At 40.9% G+C, this 15,199-nt stretch overlaps 1 protein-coding gene across 2 annotated transcripts in view; it reads left to right on the forward strand.

Moving 5' to 3' along the window:
• Positions 1-15,199, forward strand: part of SFMBT1 (Scm like with four mbt domains 1) — a 157,351-nt gene that overhangs the window by 112,834 nt on the left and 29,318 nt on the right. For both annotated transcript variants that reach the window (XM_034776928.1, XM_034776929.1), the window contains 5 exons: positions 5,275-5,515; positions 7,848-7,936; positions 9,089-9,335; positions 11,411-11,508; positions 13,016-13,117. In XM_034776928.1, coding sequence (XP_034632819.1) covers positions 5,275-5,515; positions 7,848-7,936; positions 9,089-9,335; positions 11,411-11,508; positions 13,016-13,117 — 777 coding nt within the window. The remainder of the gene's footprint in view (positions 1-5,274; positions 5,516-7,847; positions 7,937-9,088; positions 9,336-11,410; positions 11,509-13,015; positions 13,118-15,199) is intronic.

The following is a 15,199-nucleotide window of genomic DNA, read 5'->3' on the forward strand; positions in this document are numbered from 1 at the left end:
TATATGTATTATGATAATACATTAATCTGCGTGTATATGCAAAGCTGCTGTTGAAGTAAGGCTATGTATTAGTCTAGCAGAGAGACACAATAAACAAACACGCACACATGTTCTGAAGTGCGTGCGCATCTGAACATACTGATGAATCTCACTCCCACCACATGCATATTTCAAGCTGTTAGCAGATAACTGTTTAAAGATTTGACACACTAAAATGGGAAGAAACACAAAAGTTGTGACAGTACCTCCCATAAGGCTTTGTGGGAATATGACATAACTGGAATATGTTTTGTGCTGCCTGTGCCATGTAACATCTCTCTGTAAAGGTTATAGTCTACTATATCTATTCATCGTATTCGTACATATATATAATTTTGTACTTGAGGTTAAGAATATTGGCTGTATACTTGCTTGATTTCTAAGTAAGCTTTGTGAGGCATTTGGTCAGCTTCTTTAGGAAGGAATTTGCAAGGTTAAGTACCCGATCAGGAAGCACTTGGGAAACAATGCATCTTGGAATGCTCCAATCCACATAAGAAATCTTCCTGGAGACTTACAAGATACCATGTGGACAATGGCTTCTGCCTGTAAAGACTGAGAGTTGTGCATGGACATGTGACTTACCCAGGTGACTCCAGAACTCTATCTTGGAGCTGGGCTTTGCATAGGAGGGAGGAGGGTGTCTCCACCCACAAGAGAGAGTCTATTTAAACCCCTGGGAGACCCCTCTAAATTGTCTTCAGCTGGCTAAAAAGGGAGCCTCTATACATACATACATACATACATACATACATACATACACACTCTCTCCCTCCCCCCCCCCCCCCCCCCCCCCCCCGGATACTTGAAAGACGCTGGAACAAAGGACAATAACTACAGGGGGTGTGAATAATTGCTAGACCCAGGCTAAAAGGAGATTAGTCTGTAAAAAGGAGCATTCTGGAACTGGTGAGGATCTTATCTATATTCAGTTTGATTAGACATAGGTTTGTGCATTTTATTTTATTTTGCTTGGTGACTTATTTTGTTTTGTCTGTTACTACTTGGAACCACTTAAATCCTACTTTTCTGTATTTAATAAAATCACTTTTTACTTATTAATTAACTCAGAGTATGTATTAATACCTGGGGGAGGAAACAACTGTGCATATCACTCTATCAGTATTCTAGAGGGCGAACAATTTATGAGTTTACCCTGTATAAGCTTTATACAGGGTAAAACGGATTTATTTGGGTTTAGACCCCACTGGGAGTTGGGCATTTGAGTGTTAAAGACAGGAACACTTCTGTTAGCTGCTTTCAGGTAAACCTGCAGCTTTGGGGCAAGTAATTCAGACCCTGGGTCTGTGTTGGAGCAGACGGGAGTGTCTGGCTCAGCAAGACAGGGTGCTGGGGCCCCGAGCTGGCAGGGAAAGCAGGGGGCAGAAGTAGTCTTGGCACATCGGGTGGCAGCTCCCAGGGGGGTTTCTGTGATCCAACCCATCAGAAAACTATTCAAAGTTTAAAAAAAAAAAAAAAAAAAAACAGGAGAAAAGGATGAAGTTGAGTGTATGCGCTGCAAATGGTGTGGCCCAATTATTAAATGCAAACATTTATAGGCTAATAGTTCTAAGTCTGCAACAGACTTGGCATTGTGTTTTGAGTTCTGTTTTAGTTCTGAAGCAAACCGCATTGATGAACGTAATTCAAAGCATTAATCTACTGAACACTTTTTTTCCCTTTCTGTCCACCAAAATCAACGCTGTTATTTACCCAGAAAAATTATTAATAGGTTTTTACACTGATTTTCACCTGTTTTAGTTGTTGTGGAAATAAACAGTGATAAATTGCCAGGAAAATAAAATAAAATAAATGAAAACGAAGGGCCCTAAATATATGTCACCCTTACTAGATAGGGGACTGTATTTTGGTAAGCAGTGACTCAAAGGACCAAGATAGCAAATGCTTGGATGTATAAGCGGGAGCCTGTCAATGAGAAGTAGCGAGGTATTATTCCACTGTATATGTCATTAGTGAGAACATCCCTGGAATATTATGTCCAGTTCTAGTATAGACGCTTTAAAAAGGATGTTGACAAATTAGAGTTCAGAAGAGAGCTATGAGAATGATTTGAGGTCTAGAAAACCTGTTCTACTATGTGGTTGAGAAGTTAAATTTATTTAGCTAACAAGGAAGGTTCTGAGGTGACTTCTTCAGCCCATAAGTACTTACATAGGCAGTAACTTCTAATCGTAGAGGACTCTTTAGTCTACAAGACAAAGGGATAACAAGATGTAATGGCTGGAGATAAAGCTAGACAAATTCAGCCTAGAAATAAGGTGAAGTTTCTTTAGTGAGGGTAATAATCATCAGACTACTTGATGAAATTCCAAGGCCAGTATTATGCAGGAGGTCAAACTTAGATGATCATAATGGTCTCTTCTAGCGTTAATATATGAATCCATGAATGATTTTGCAGCTAGAAACAAGGGAATCAGCACCATGTAACTAAGCTCTTTATGCAAATATACCATTATCACTAGCATATGTACAGATGGAGAACCTTTGATCTAGTCTGTGACACCTGAAATAAGTCCATGGGCCCCATGCAAATGATTCTAGTCCACATACTGAGTTGACTCAGGAACCTGGAAGCATTTTGCTTCCTCTTCACATGCAATTAATAGCAATTGACTGGGAGGGTGAGAACTGTGAACAAGGTTATTTTAACTTGTGTACTCTGTGACCAGGTGTCTAGCTTCTCTGTGCATTCTTATACTTATTTTCCTTGAACTAATAAATCTGTTAATCTCTCTGCCTATGCATTCCCTTCCACTCTTTCTCATTCCTCTATAGTTGGGATGATAGCCAGATAGTGATGCTAGGCTGATTGACAATTGGAGATGGTTGGATTTTTATAGGAAGACTTGGAAGCATTGCCTGTAATTCAGGTTGCCAGACACTTTCTATTATAAGACTCTGTTTTTAGTGCTTATAACTTTGCTAAACTTTAACTGTTCTGGCTGAAATTTCCCTGCTAGGTGTCTGCTTCTGACTGAAATTTGTTGGAAAGCTTTTAAGTTAAGAGTTTATCAGCTCCCGAGAATGAGATTTGGAGCAAAATTGTGGTTTTGTCCATGTAAAAAAAGAAAAACCAACTAACCCCTCCCTCCCAGCTCTAGCAACCTTTTTCTTTGAGAAGCTCTATTGCTCCCATGTTTTTTGCATGTGTAACTTGTGTATGGCCATGAAATTGAGCACATCATTGCCTTATGTACCCACATGATTGTGTTCCCTTATTCTGTCTGTACAACACCTCTTCCCTCCTCCTGTTATACGTATTACATCTTGTTGTTAATCAGTGTTCTCTTCTGAGGACAGAGAAAGTCTTTCTGTATTTGTAAAGCAACTAGTACAATGGGGTACTGTCCTACTGGGGCCATTATGTGCTATTGCAATACAAACAATAATGAGATGTATCCTCAGTCAGGCAACTTAGTTTTATATTTGCAGGACTTAACATTCTCTTCTCTAAATTCTGTGCTTGAAAGTTTAACAGATTTTCAGAGTTGTTACCCAGGGTGTCTCACCCGTCAGAATCTCATCAGTGGCCAGACCATACATTTTGTCTACAAAATTTAATTTTGTTGCAGACTTGTTTCTCTACCAGAAGAGGGCACTCACCTCTCTCGCTCCAAGGGACCCTCTGGTGAATGGGCAAACCTTTATTGCAGTTACATGGGACCATATATGGCACTACAGTACTTCCACTGGTGGCTACTTCTATCAGAGTGTTCATTTCTAATGCCATGTGATTATCTCTGTAATACAGTGAGAAGGGAACCCCATTTACTGTCATGGAAATACAGAGTTGCTTTGCCTCCTTCAGATTTTGTACAGAAGATGTTGCCAGCTGCAGTAGAGAAGGGAGCTTGTGGCTTTCTTCTCAAGATTTAGAGTGTAAAATATTGTTCTCTTTAAATTTTTATTTTAAATAGCCCAGGTTTTAGGTGACTTTTTTTTTCTTAAGGATTCTGAATGTCAAATAGACAGACCAGGAACTCCAAAGGTGAAGAGCAAGAGCTTAAGAAGCCGAGCACTTAATAATAGGCATCTATAAACTTATGCCTTGGTTTTCTTTTGGTGTTCTTGACATTTCTATGTATAATAAACTTCTGCTTAAATGGATGGTTGATTAAAATCTAATAATCCAAGTAATTACAGGACAGCCAGTAACAAGAAGGTTGGTAGTCAATAACACACACATGCAATTAACTCAGATTCGGCTGTGGAAAAGAGCTTGAATGCTAGATTTTGAATTAAAATTGGGAACAGAGATGTAGAATAAAAGGTAGCTCAGATGTATACTGTACTAGTGGTAAAGTAGTTAAGGTCTTCCTGCCTTGTCAGAACTACTTCAACCACTGGAAGGGAAGCATCCTGTACTGCATTCTCATTTTGAGAAAAGGATAGAAGCTTCTGTATGGAAGACTGTGCAGCCAGACTTCTTTTTATCTTGGAAAGAAGTTAATGATGGTGCTAACAGGGTGAATAAAATGAGGCTCCTCAATGCTCTTAATGTTCTACAAATTGTGTATATCAGTCTTAGGCTTTATGTGGACATTACTGGAATGCAATGGTAAAACCATTCCAAACCTCTAAGATATTAGAAGTAATAAGGGGGTGCAGTGACTGGTGTGAAGGACAGAAACAAACAGAGAGCAAAGTGCAGTTGAAGGCAAGCAAAACATTAGGAGTAAAATTTGTTGACAGAGGAGAAGCCATCTGTTTAGTGAAAGAACAGGACAGTATGCTAACCAGCACTCAGAGGGAGCAGCCTCAGAAAAATCATTAAAGCCTGGAATTTGCTGTGCAGCTGAGTCAGACCTTGTTAGAGGTGCCAAGTGGGATATTTCAAAATAATGAGGAATAATGAAAATGTTATTCTTTTACACCAGGGATCAAAGTGTGTTGAAATATTTTACTTTTAGCATCGACTGGCCTGAATGCCCAGTTGTGACTTACTGAGCTCTTGGGTAAAGGATGATGTACTGCAATGAGCAGATTTTATTTTAATTAATGATAAAAAGATACCTTCACACCATTTAAAATGAGATCATGTTTAACTATTTAGATGATCTTATATGTCCTGGGGAGGCAGACTGGCATTTTGGGAGGTGACAGTTGTCTGAGCTTTGGTAGGGCTGCTGGCCAAATAGAAAAGAGTGTGCTTTACCTCCCTTACCATAGAGTTTGTATAAGCCACTGAGTTGTGGTTGTTTTTACCTTTTTCAGGTGGACACTAGTTTGCAGAATGGCTTTGCCCCTGGTATGAAGCTAGAGGTTGCTATCAAGTCTGACCACAACACCTACTGGGTAGCCACCATCATCACTACCTGTGGGCAGTTGCTCCTATTACGCTACGATGGCTATGGGGAAGACCGCAAGGCAGACTTTTGGTGCGACATCATGACAGCTGACTTACACCCAGTTGGTTGGTGTGAGCAGAACAAAAAGATTCTCAAAGTGCCTGAAGGTAACAACTCCCCATGGAAATGAGGGAGTGTGGAATTTACTTTTTCATGTACGCTTTGCCCTTTGTAACTGCTATGAGAAGCAATTTGCACTTGCTATAAAACATCTCAAACTGTTGAGCTAATTTGACTGCCGGCTTCATCTCAAAAACTTCTATGTACTTGCAGTTATAATGAATCCTTTTATTTTCTGAGATGCACCAGTAGCTTGGACCCAAATTAGACTTGCCTTTAAAACATAGATTTTTGGTACTCACTAGCCATTGCCACCCAAATTCTTTGGTTTTGCTATTTTTAGGCATTTGCAACTGAGACTTTTTTTTTCTTTTCATAAAACCACTTGTTTTTACATAGAACCTACTCTGTAAATGACTGTGCCTTGTGCTTGTCATAAGCTTCATTCCCAAAGCTATGTTTGTATCCGTGGCCGTGATGTACAAAAAATAAGAGAAAACAAATACCAGGTTAATTTTGAGCTGCACAATCAGTGTTTTACACTTACCTACCTTGCTGTCCCTCCTTGTAACAAACTCTGTACAACCACTCCAATATAGGGCTTCTCTACATAGAACCTCGTCCTCCTTCTTAACACTCTTTCCTCCTCATTGCCGCATATCCGTATGGTGCTCCCAGTGATGTCCATTACCAGAGTCTGGAAAGAAACCAGCCTGAGAATGATCTTTGATATGAAGATGCTGTTGGGGTCATGCTCTTGGTTTTCACCTGGTGCCTGCCTGTGGAATGGAATGTCTGATAGGCCATCCCCAAGAGGGGCTTGTTTGCTCCCTCGCATCATTTCTGGGTAACTGCTGAGACCTGATGCCCCAAGAGCAGCTCCCCATACTGGGTCCTGTGAAACCTATTTATCAAAGTGGTTAAGCTCACACTTCAAGGCAGGTGAAACAGAGATCAGTTATTTAAGAAAGTTCACTTCATGCTAGATTTTATTTAAAACTTCAGACCCGTCCACTTTCACCAACTCTTGTCTGTTATCTGAAGGGGTTGTACTCTTGTATTGAAATGAAGGAAAGTTCTGAGTTGACCCTATCTGTTGAAACAACACTAATGTGAAATCTTGCTTATCATTAAGTAACACTGCTTTACAGCCAAAATGCTTCTGAAATAAATATAGGCAAACTTTACTAATTCTGGGTCACTGAGATTCCCACTACATCAAGAAAGATTGGCCACTCCGACAGTCATTGGAGCCTGGGAGGAAAAGTGTTCAGCATCCATCACTTGTTGAATCAAGAAAGATTTTGTTACCACTCTTACACATCAAGCTGGGTCTGATGAAGAACTTTGTCAAGGCCATTGACAAAACACAAGCAGCTTTCAAGTACCTCCGTGGAAAATTTCCAAGGTTAAGTGAAGCTAAGATAAAGGAAGGTGTCTTTGTTAGTCCTCAGATTCGTGAACTTCTTCGAAATGATGCATTTGACCATGCACTGTGTGGCAAGGAAAAGACAGCATGGAAAGCCTTCCAGTTAGTGGCAATAAATTTTCTCGGAAACAACAAGGCAGACAACTACAGGTTGTTGGTGGAAAACCTCCTCAAGGCATACAAAAGCCTTGGTTGCAACATGTCATTAAAGATACATTTTTTGCACTCTCGTCTAGATTTTTTTCCACCGAACTGTGGAGCAGTGAGCGACGAGCACGGCGAGCGATTTCACCAGGACATTGCAACAATGGAGAAACGCTATCAGGGCAAATGGAGCCCATCAATGCTTGCAGACTATTGCTGGACAAGAGATGCTTCGTTTAATGAATACAAGAGACAAGCCAAGAAGCGCCGAGTAGACACTGAATAGGACTAAACTACGTACATAATAGTTTTTTGCCTTTTGTTTAATTAAAAATCAGCAAAAGGGTTATATAAATAAAATTTATTAAGTGTTACATAAACAGGACAGGTGAAATATTATCATGTAAAGCAACCATAAACACATGAAAAGACCTAGGTTTACAATTTATGATTAAAACTCTACTATCTACACAATATACATAGATATAAAATGTAAAAACTTAAATATCTTAAAAACAGTAGCCAATCAGTTGTTTTAATTGTCATATTTGAATTCAGCACATCAAAATACATAATAAATAGCACATTTTATCTCTGAAGCAGACGACTTCTCAAAAATTGTAGACCAGTGTAGTCTAAGGCAAAGTCACATTCTGATGTAGGAGCATATGGGCCTTCTTATTGATGTATGGATGAGAAATGTACCCTCCTGAATGAAATGTCTCGAGGGCACTCAAATGATTTGTTGCTTGAAGTAGCATTTTGCTGGTCACAGAAGTAATCTCTCACCCTTGTTTTTTGTTTAGGTATCAAGGATAAGATATCTGACCAGGAAGAATTCCTTCGACAGACACTGACAGGAGCATGCAGTGCTCCTGCTAACCTGCTAGAGGGTGTGAGTGTTTATTCAAATAGACTGAATTAACTCACTTGAAACAACAGTGAGGCTTCTTTTTTAGGGCTACGACACTCTTAGCATCTTTATATACTGTGGTTAAAGTAAAGCCTTTTGTAAGTGAATCATTTCTACATCTTTCTTAATTTTAAGTGCTATTGCTGTAAGCTGTTGAAATTCAAAAAAATATGTTCGGTCCACCTTCTGGTATCTGTGTAGTATTTGTGTGTTGTCAAATGCTTTCCTGAACAGTGTTTGTAACTCCAGGTTCAGATTATCTCTTCCACCCATTAACACCTGTCAGAGTAAAGGAGCTCCTCACAAATTCCCTTAGTGCCCAGCCCTTTCTCTTGGCCTGTTCCTCCTTCCAAATAGCTTTGTTGAATCTCTTCCTTGTCTGACCTTCAAAATGCCTCCTTCCTTAGTCATGTCCCCTGTTAATCTTCTCTTTACTATTGAACAGAAATTTTTTGCATTCCTTTGTCTCCCTCCTTAACTCGTGTACCTCTGCTTGAAATGGGACAAATTCAGAACCTGTCACCCATTTCTCTGTAGCTAGATTCTTGGTTTGAATAAAATAGAATCAAGAACAAAAACCTGGCCACCTCATTTAATCTCTAATCTTCCCCATACAGAGCAGTGTGATTACACTTCGGAAGATGAGTGATATGCTTACCATTTAAACATTGTTTATATTCCACCTTTTAACATGAGCATCTTTGCTTCTTTTCTGTCCTGTCCTCTTACATATTAAAAAGATGTCTGAATTTTTAAAGGGTGGGCTGTATTACTCCACTTCAAGCCCTGAATATACAATTGGCAAATGCCTTTGAAACAACAGATGAACAGCACACTGATCCCATGCCTTTGCAAAAACCCCATAATTTTATGACCATGACTGCAGATGCCGCAGGAGCTCTGATGCAAGCAACCATGGCTAGTGAGTTCTGTAATCTCTTTGGTTAGGGGTGCTATGCTATTTGACTCCTATATTCATGCTTCAGTTGGACAAGTGGTCCACAGCCCGAAGGTGTGTCTAAGACACAGCATCAGTGACAGTGCAGAATCTACATAATTCAGTCTCTTCTGAACTAGTTTTATGGGTCACTTTCCTTATGTTCCTTTTTTTGTTCTGTCCATTTTGGCCTCCAGCTTCACAGAGGGAAGAATCCCTTGGATCTCATTGCACCAGGCTCCAGACTGGAATGTCAAAACTCCCAAGACTCCTTGGCAGCCTGGATTGTCAAGGTGGTGGAAAACGTTGGCGGGAGGCTCAAGTTGCGCTACGAAGGGTTGGTAGATTCTGACCAGTCTGATCAGTGGATGTTCTACTTGGATCCATTTCTTCATCAAATGGGCTGGGCAGCTCAACAGGGATATGACCTCCAACCTCCAGCAGGTACCAAGTAACCTGTCATTTTAAATCTATTGTCAATAGAGCTGGTGATCATGAGTTTGAGACTGCAGTCCCCTCTTTTGTACTTTAAATCTGGATTCCAGATCCATGTGTGCACACACCACGAGACGGAGATCTAACAAACATCCCACTCTTTAATGAAAGAGTGTTTCATTAAATAGTATGACAGAGGTTACACCCGCTTGTTGTAATGTTCATAGCTGCTTTTGCCTGTCACCATCTTTAACCTACTTGAATGTGTGGGGAGGATTGTCTTTTGACATTTATTTTAATGGCCTTGGGTTCTGGTAGGAGGAAAACAATCCTTGTAATAAAGTGTAACGAATGCAATGCTATATTTCATCTCTCGGGAGACTCCATCCCAAAGCTCTGCACAAAGGTCCCCATTTCTTGCTCCTTAACAGCACACCTCTATTAGAGCCAGGTCAGTAGAGACTTCCCAGCCCACTATGATACCTAGACTTCTGCCTGAAGTAGGAGTACAACAGTGCATAGTACGTTGTCCTGGAAAGTTAGTACACCCTAAGGAATTGGGGGGTGGGGGGGTGAACAATGCATGTAGTGCAAATGCCTGTCAATGTAAATGACTCGCTCTGAAGTTCAGGGAAGTGGAGATGGTGCCACTCCCACTTCAGCATAAGCACCTCCTCCATTAACAAAACCACACAAGATGATCTGTCATAATATATATTTTAAAAGAGGAGCTAATTAAACTGATTATGAGAATTGATTGTCCACTATAATCGGGGGTCACAGCTTAAGCAGTGATTAGCTAAACAGAAGCAAGCTTCCAAAGATGCTGTTTTGCCAAGTATTTTTACTCCTCTGTTGGTTTTGGGTATGTGGCTGCAACTTCCCCAAAGGGGTACTGTTCCTGCTAATTACATTTTGCTATGTGGTGTAACTGGCTTAACGTTTGTTGGGAGTGATTAATCACATTGATTTTTTGAACGTATATCCTTCCTCTGCCTTGGAAATTCTCCCCTGAATCACAGTAATTCTTGGTTTTGGTCACCAGCACCAGTGACACTTCTGATATAAACTGAAAAGTGTTGGGCTTGTCTCTTAATCTCTTACCTATCTCTTACCTGCAAAAGCAGAAGAGAATTTACTTCAGAAACACAAGGTGCCCGTGGTCTCAGTGATGGGCATTTACATTAAATTCTAACTTTTTTAAGCAGTCCATGTGAATTTAATTTTTTAGAAGTCAATCTTTTTAAACAGTTAGAGGAGAAGCTCAATCCATCTTCCTGCTGACGTCAATGAGAGCATTTCCCTTGTTGATAACTGTCTCAAGTCCCAAACAGGAGGATTTGGAATCACACTGAAAAATTAATATTCTGTTTGTTTCACCAGCATCACTGTATTGATGGAAAATAAACAAAATTCTATGTCATCAGTCTCTCTCTCTTTAAGGATTTAAATAGTGCAGTTCTTAAACACTGGGCATATGGACTATCTTCTTAATCTAGTTTTGGGCTGCGTCCTTGATATTCTGTGAGAGAAGCCTTTGGTATCCAGTTCCAGGAATCCCTTAATAAATCTTAGCAGGAACCCAAATTATCCTTCCCCATTGGAGGTGGTAGCAACCTGTGATGGGGCATACTAAGGAAATAGCCCCACCTAACTGTGCTGCACTCTGCGATACTTCATTGCTTGCTGCCTGTTTAACCTGCAGCCATAAAAATAGAGGAAATGACCAGCAATAAATCTCATCTCATTAGTAAATTCAGTATTGTACATTCTTTTATTACACTATGGGTGTGATCAGTATGACCCCCAAGCTCTCCATCAAATTAAAGATGTAGAAGTATATAGTTCACACAGTGGAACTTGATTTATGTAGTCCCTCTTCATACACAAGGTATCCTAAAGCATTTAGAAAAGCTGAGAGTTCTTAGCTGGAGCTCTGAGGTAAAGTAATATGGTTTCTTAATGGATGCTCTGCTTAGCATTTAATGAGTCAAAAATAAAAATAATTTAGCTTCACCCTCTTCATTTTCTGTGGGAGATACAAGGACTCTGCTCATTCACTATGCTACCTTTTTTTGCTGAAGCTATCCGGTCCCTGAAGAGTGAGGCAGAATGGCAGGACATCTTGACAAAGGTGAAAGAGGAAGAAGAAGGGTCCTCAGTACCCACTGATCTCTTTAAGGTAAAGTATCCAGTGCACAGAATTTGATCAAGCAAGGCTCCAGATAGTGTAGTGAAAACTGCTGGCTTTTGTCATAGCTGTAAGAATTAATGTAGGAGAGTAAGCCATTAGAGCAAATTGAATGAGGGCTTGCTACTGCTGACTACAATGATGTATCATGTCAGGGTCAGGTGTTTATTGAGCAGTGTTGCCATTTGATGCAGGTTCTGACGTTCCCCATTCAGGTGGCTGAAAATTAGGGATCAACCACTTTTTGTCTCGCTTTGTTTAGTACTGAGGATTAGAAAAATATTTTAACTGACTTGTTTGGCCTGTGGCCACATTCTGCTGCAAGATCAAGCCACAGTTTGCAAAGCTCCTGGAGGAAACCTCTTGGGGTCTGTCGTAGGGTTGTCCCACATGGAGCATCTTTCTGTGGCAGGCTGTGGCACAAGTGCGCCTGCCTCAGTTTCCCCTCTCAGGCAACCCAAGGATTCCACTTCAGTCTCTCTTGCTTCAAAAATAACCTTCCTTGGGGCCAGTTTATTATCAAAACTATAGTGCATATCAGTCCATAAAAAAGTCCCTACATAGTCCCTTTATCATGCTGGTTTATAGAGTCCTTAAAATCCCATGACAACACACCATATGCCAGCATTTTCCACCCCCCCCAAAGCTCCTCGTCAGTCTTCTTATGCCTCTCTGACGAGCCCTTCCATGCCAGCCCTTCCAACTAAAGTGCAACCCTGATCTTCCCAGCAGAAATCCTCCCACAGTTGCTATACTGAGTGATAATCTTCACCAGGGAAGCATCCCTCATTCCCCCTGGTCCTAACACTTTCCCTTACTTCCTGCTTTCTAGCCTTGGAGATAGCAGCAGGTTAAGTTCCTCTGCTGCTCTCCTGTCCAGCTAAAGAATCAGCATACAACTCCCTCTACTGCTCTCTCTCTCGCCTTCATCCCTCTCCAGCCCACATTTCCCCAGAAGTCTGGCTTGGAGATAGCAGCCAGCAAAACCCCTCATGCTGCTCTCCTGCCTACAGCCTTCTCCCAGGAACCAGCTACAGCATCCTTCCAGGGCCTTCCTCAGTCTCCTGGTCTCCTGCAACTCTCACCTGCCTTTCTTGAATAACTCACAGGGTCTTTCCCCTCTGTTTCTCCTTGATCCTCTATAGCACCAATTGCTGCCCCACCCTCTTAATTGGCCAAATGAAAGTACCTGTTCTGGCTCAGGAGCACTGGACCTACTTCATTTACAGGGCCTGGCCACCCTGTGACTGGGCCCAACCCTGGTCCCCTGATATTGTGGAAAAACTCACAGCTTCAGTGGAAGGACAGTTGCCCTTTATTTTCATTATACAGTTCTTGCTGGTACTTGGTCACCTGTGCCAAACTTATGATTTAGGAGAACAAGACAGTATGAGCTAAAAAAGTCTTAATTAACTTCTACGTGCTTAAAGGTGAAAACTATCAGTTCTTTTCCATTAAGAAACATGGTTAATCTGTGCTCTAATCTTGTGGTTTTCAGGACAAGCCAGTGATTGGCGTGCATTCATTCACTGCAAGCATGAAGTTAGAGGCTGTGGATCCAGTAGCACCTTTTGTCCTCTCTCCTGCTACAGTTGTTAAGGTACCGGGAGTCATTCTGAATTCTCCGCTATGGCTGAAGCTCAGTTACGGTTTTTGTTCTGTACTTGTTGATTGAGAATTCTCTGCATGCTTTCTTAAATCTTACATTAGAGTTTAAGCTGAAGAATTTTCATAGATCACTTGTGGGTCAGGTAGCTGCCAGGTGACTTTATCCCAGTGGTGAACGCTTTTTAGTTAAAAATTGGTGCAGTGAGAATCATAGCTTGAAAAAATAAACAGCCAAAACGATCAAAGCTGGGTGCCTAAACTTTGACTCCTAAATCCATACTTGGTCATGTGTCACGGAATCACAGTGGCAGTGCTATCTTGGCTCCGTACAGTCCCTGGGAGGAACCCCTTTCGGTGTGACAGCCCTTCTCGGGAGTCACACTCTCTTGGAACTTAAGCCCTAGGCTCCACCACCTCCTGGAACCGCACCTCTACACCTTCAGCATACCTGTCTCTATCCGTGAGACACCTTCTCCCCAGAGAGTCCACGAACTATGCATAAAAACAGAAAGGTTTATTGTATGTCTGAACACAGCACAGAAAGTTCTCAGGGGCCTCAAGCATAGAAAATCTTAGCAAAGTCCATCTGGGACTGTTCAGCATCCAGTTGGGCTCAGGCTGCTCTTCGTAGTCCAGAAGCAACCACTCCTTCCAGCGGCCCACTCTGTAACACCTCCAAGGCCCCTTCTCCATCCTTTGTCATCTTTCCTGGGCAAACAGATCACCTGATGTCTCTCTTTAGCCCTTGGTTCTCCCATTGGTCAAAGCCGTCTGGCTTCCAAGATGGGGTAGGCCATCAGTTGCTAAGTTACAAAGTGTCCTGGCTGTCTGGGTCCCAGCTGCTAGGCAAGGTCACACTTGGTTCTCTGCAACAATAAACACCCTTTCCTACCACCTCATTAAACATGCAGCACATAGGGGAAACTGAGGCACAAAGCATTCATATAAAAATTCCCCACTTCATCGCATCCATGCAACTTAGAATGGCATGATTTTCACACAATGCTGAATCCTTATAGCTGCTATTAACTTCAGTGGAATTTGTGCATACTTATGATTTTCAAAAGATGCCAAGTATGGATTTGAGAGCCCAGCTTTAGCCTCCCGAGTTTGACAGCATTTACCAACATCTTTATGTTTTAGTAAACACCTAAGAGGTTCCAGAAGACTGTACATCCACATACTATGCAGGTTCCAAAGAGATTATAACAACGTATTTAGTCTTCCTTTATGTATTTTCAAACAAATGTTGTGCTCCCTTTGCTTTTTACTATAGAATTAATGTTCTTTGAATCTTTGCTCCTATATCATGTCTTACATTACAGACATTTTACTTCTCTCTCCTGTGAACTCTAACTTATCAGTCTCTTTAAATATGCAATACTAATACTCTGAGGTACAGCCAGTTCTGAATGGAGTAGAATCATTATGGCACTTGTTGATTTTGTGGTGGGGGGGAGGGCAGCACTGCATAGCTGATCCATCCTGGTTATCATTCAACATATGATTTTCTGTGGCTCAGGTTCCTAACCATAGTCCTCATTCTTTATTTATGTATTTTGTTTACTCCTTACAAGATGTTATACCTTTGTGTCTGATTTTAAATATTTCTTGGACTTCTCAGTTCTTAAATTTGTATTTTAGTCTCATAAGCCTGTCTTCCAAAAACATATTGGACACATCTCTCCAAGCTTTGGATCACACATAAATTTAATCTTCTCTCGCGCTGTCTTTCGTCGTCAGTCACTATTGAAAATAGTGAACTTATGAAATAACTAGCCTCTCTAGGATCCCACTCAACATTGTCACACATTAAATAGTTCATTATTGTGATATTTAAAACAAAAAAGAACCAACCTAAAAGCATGTGGTTTTTTTGTTGTTTTTTTTAATAATAATCCATATATCTTGTGTGTAATGTGAGGAACATGAAGCCAGGATATATGTCCACTCTATTTCCTTTTTTCTACAAGCTTGTTATCTCATCAAAGAGAAACAAATTAAGTTACCTTGATATGGATTGTTTTGATGAGCCCTTTTTATTTACTTGGAGTCATATAGCTCTCTAGGCAAT

Source organism: Trachemys scripta, chromosome 7 (assembly GCF_013100865.1).
Source record: "Trachemys scripta elegans isolate TJP31775 chromosome 7, CAS_Tse_1.0, whole genome shotgun sequence".
Classification (NCBI taxonomy): domain Eukaryota; kingdom Metazoa; phylum Chordata; order Testudines; family Emydidae; genus Trachemys; species Trachemys scripta.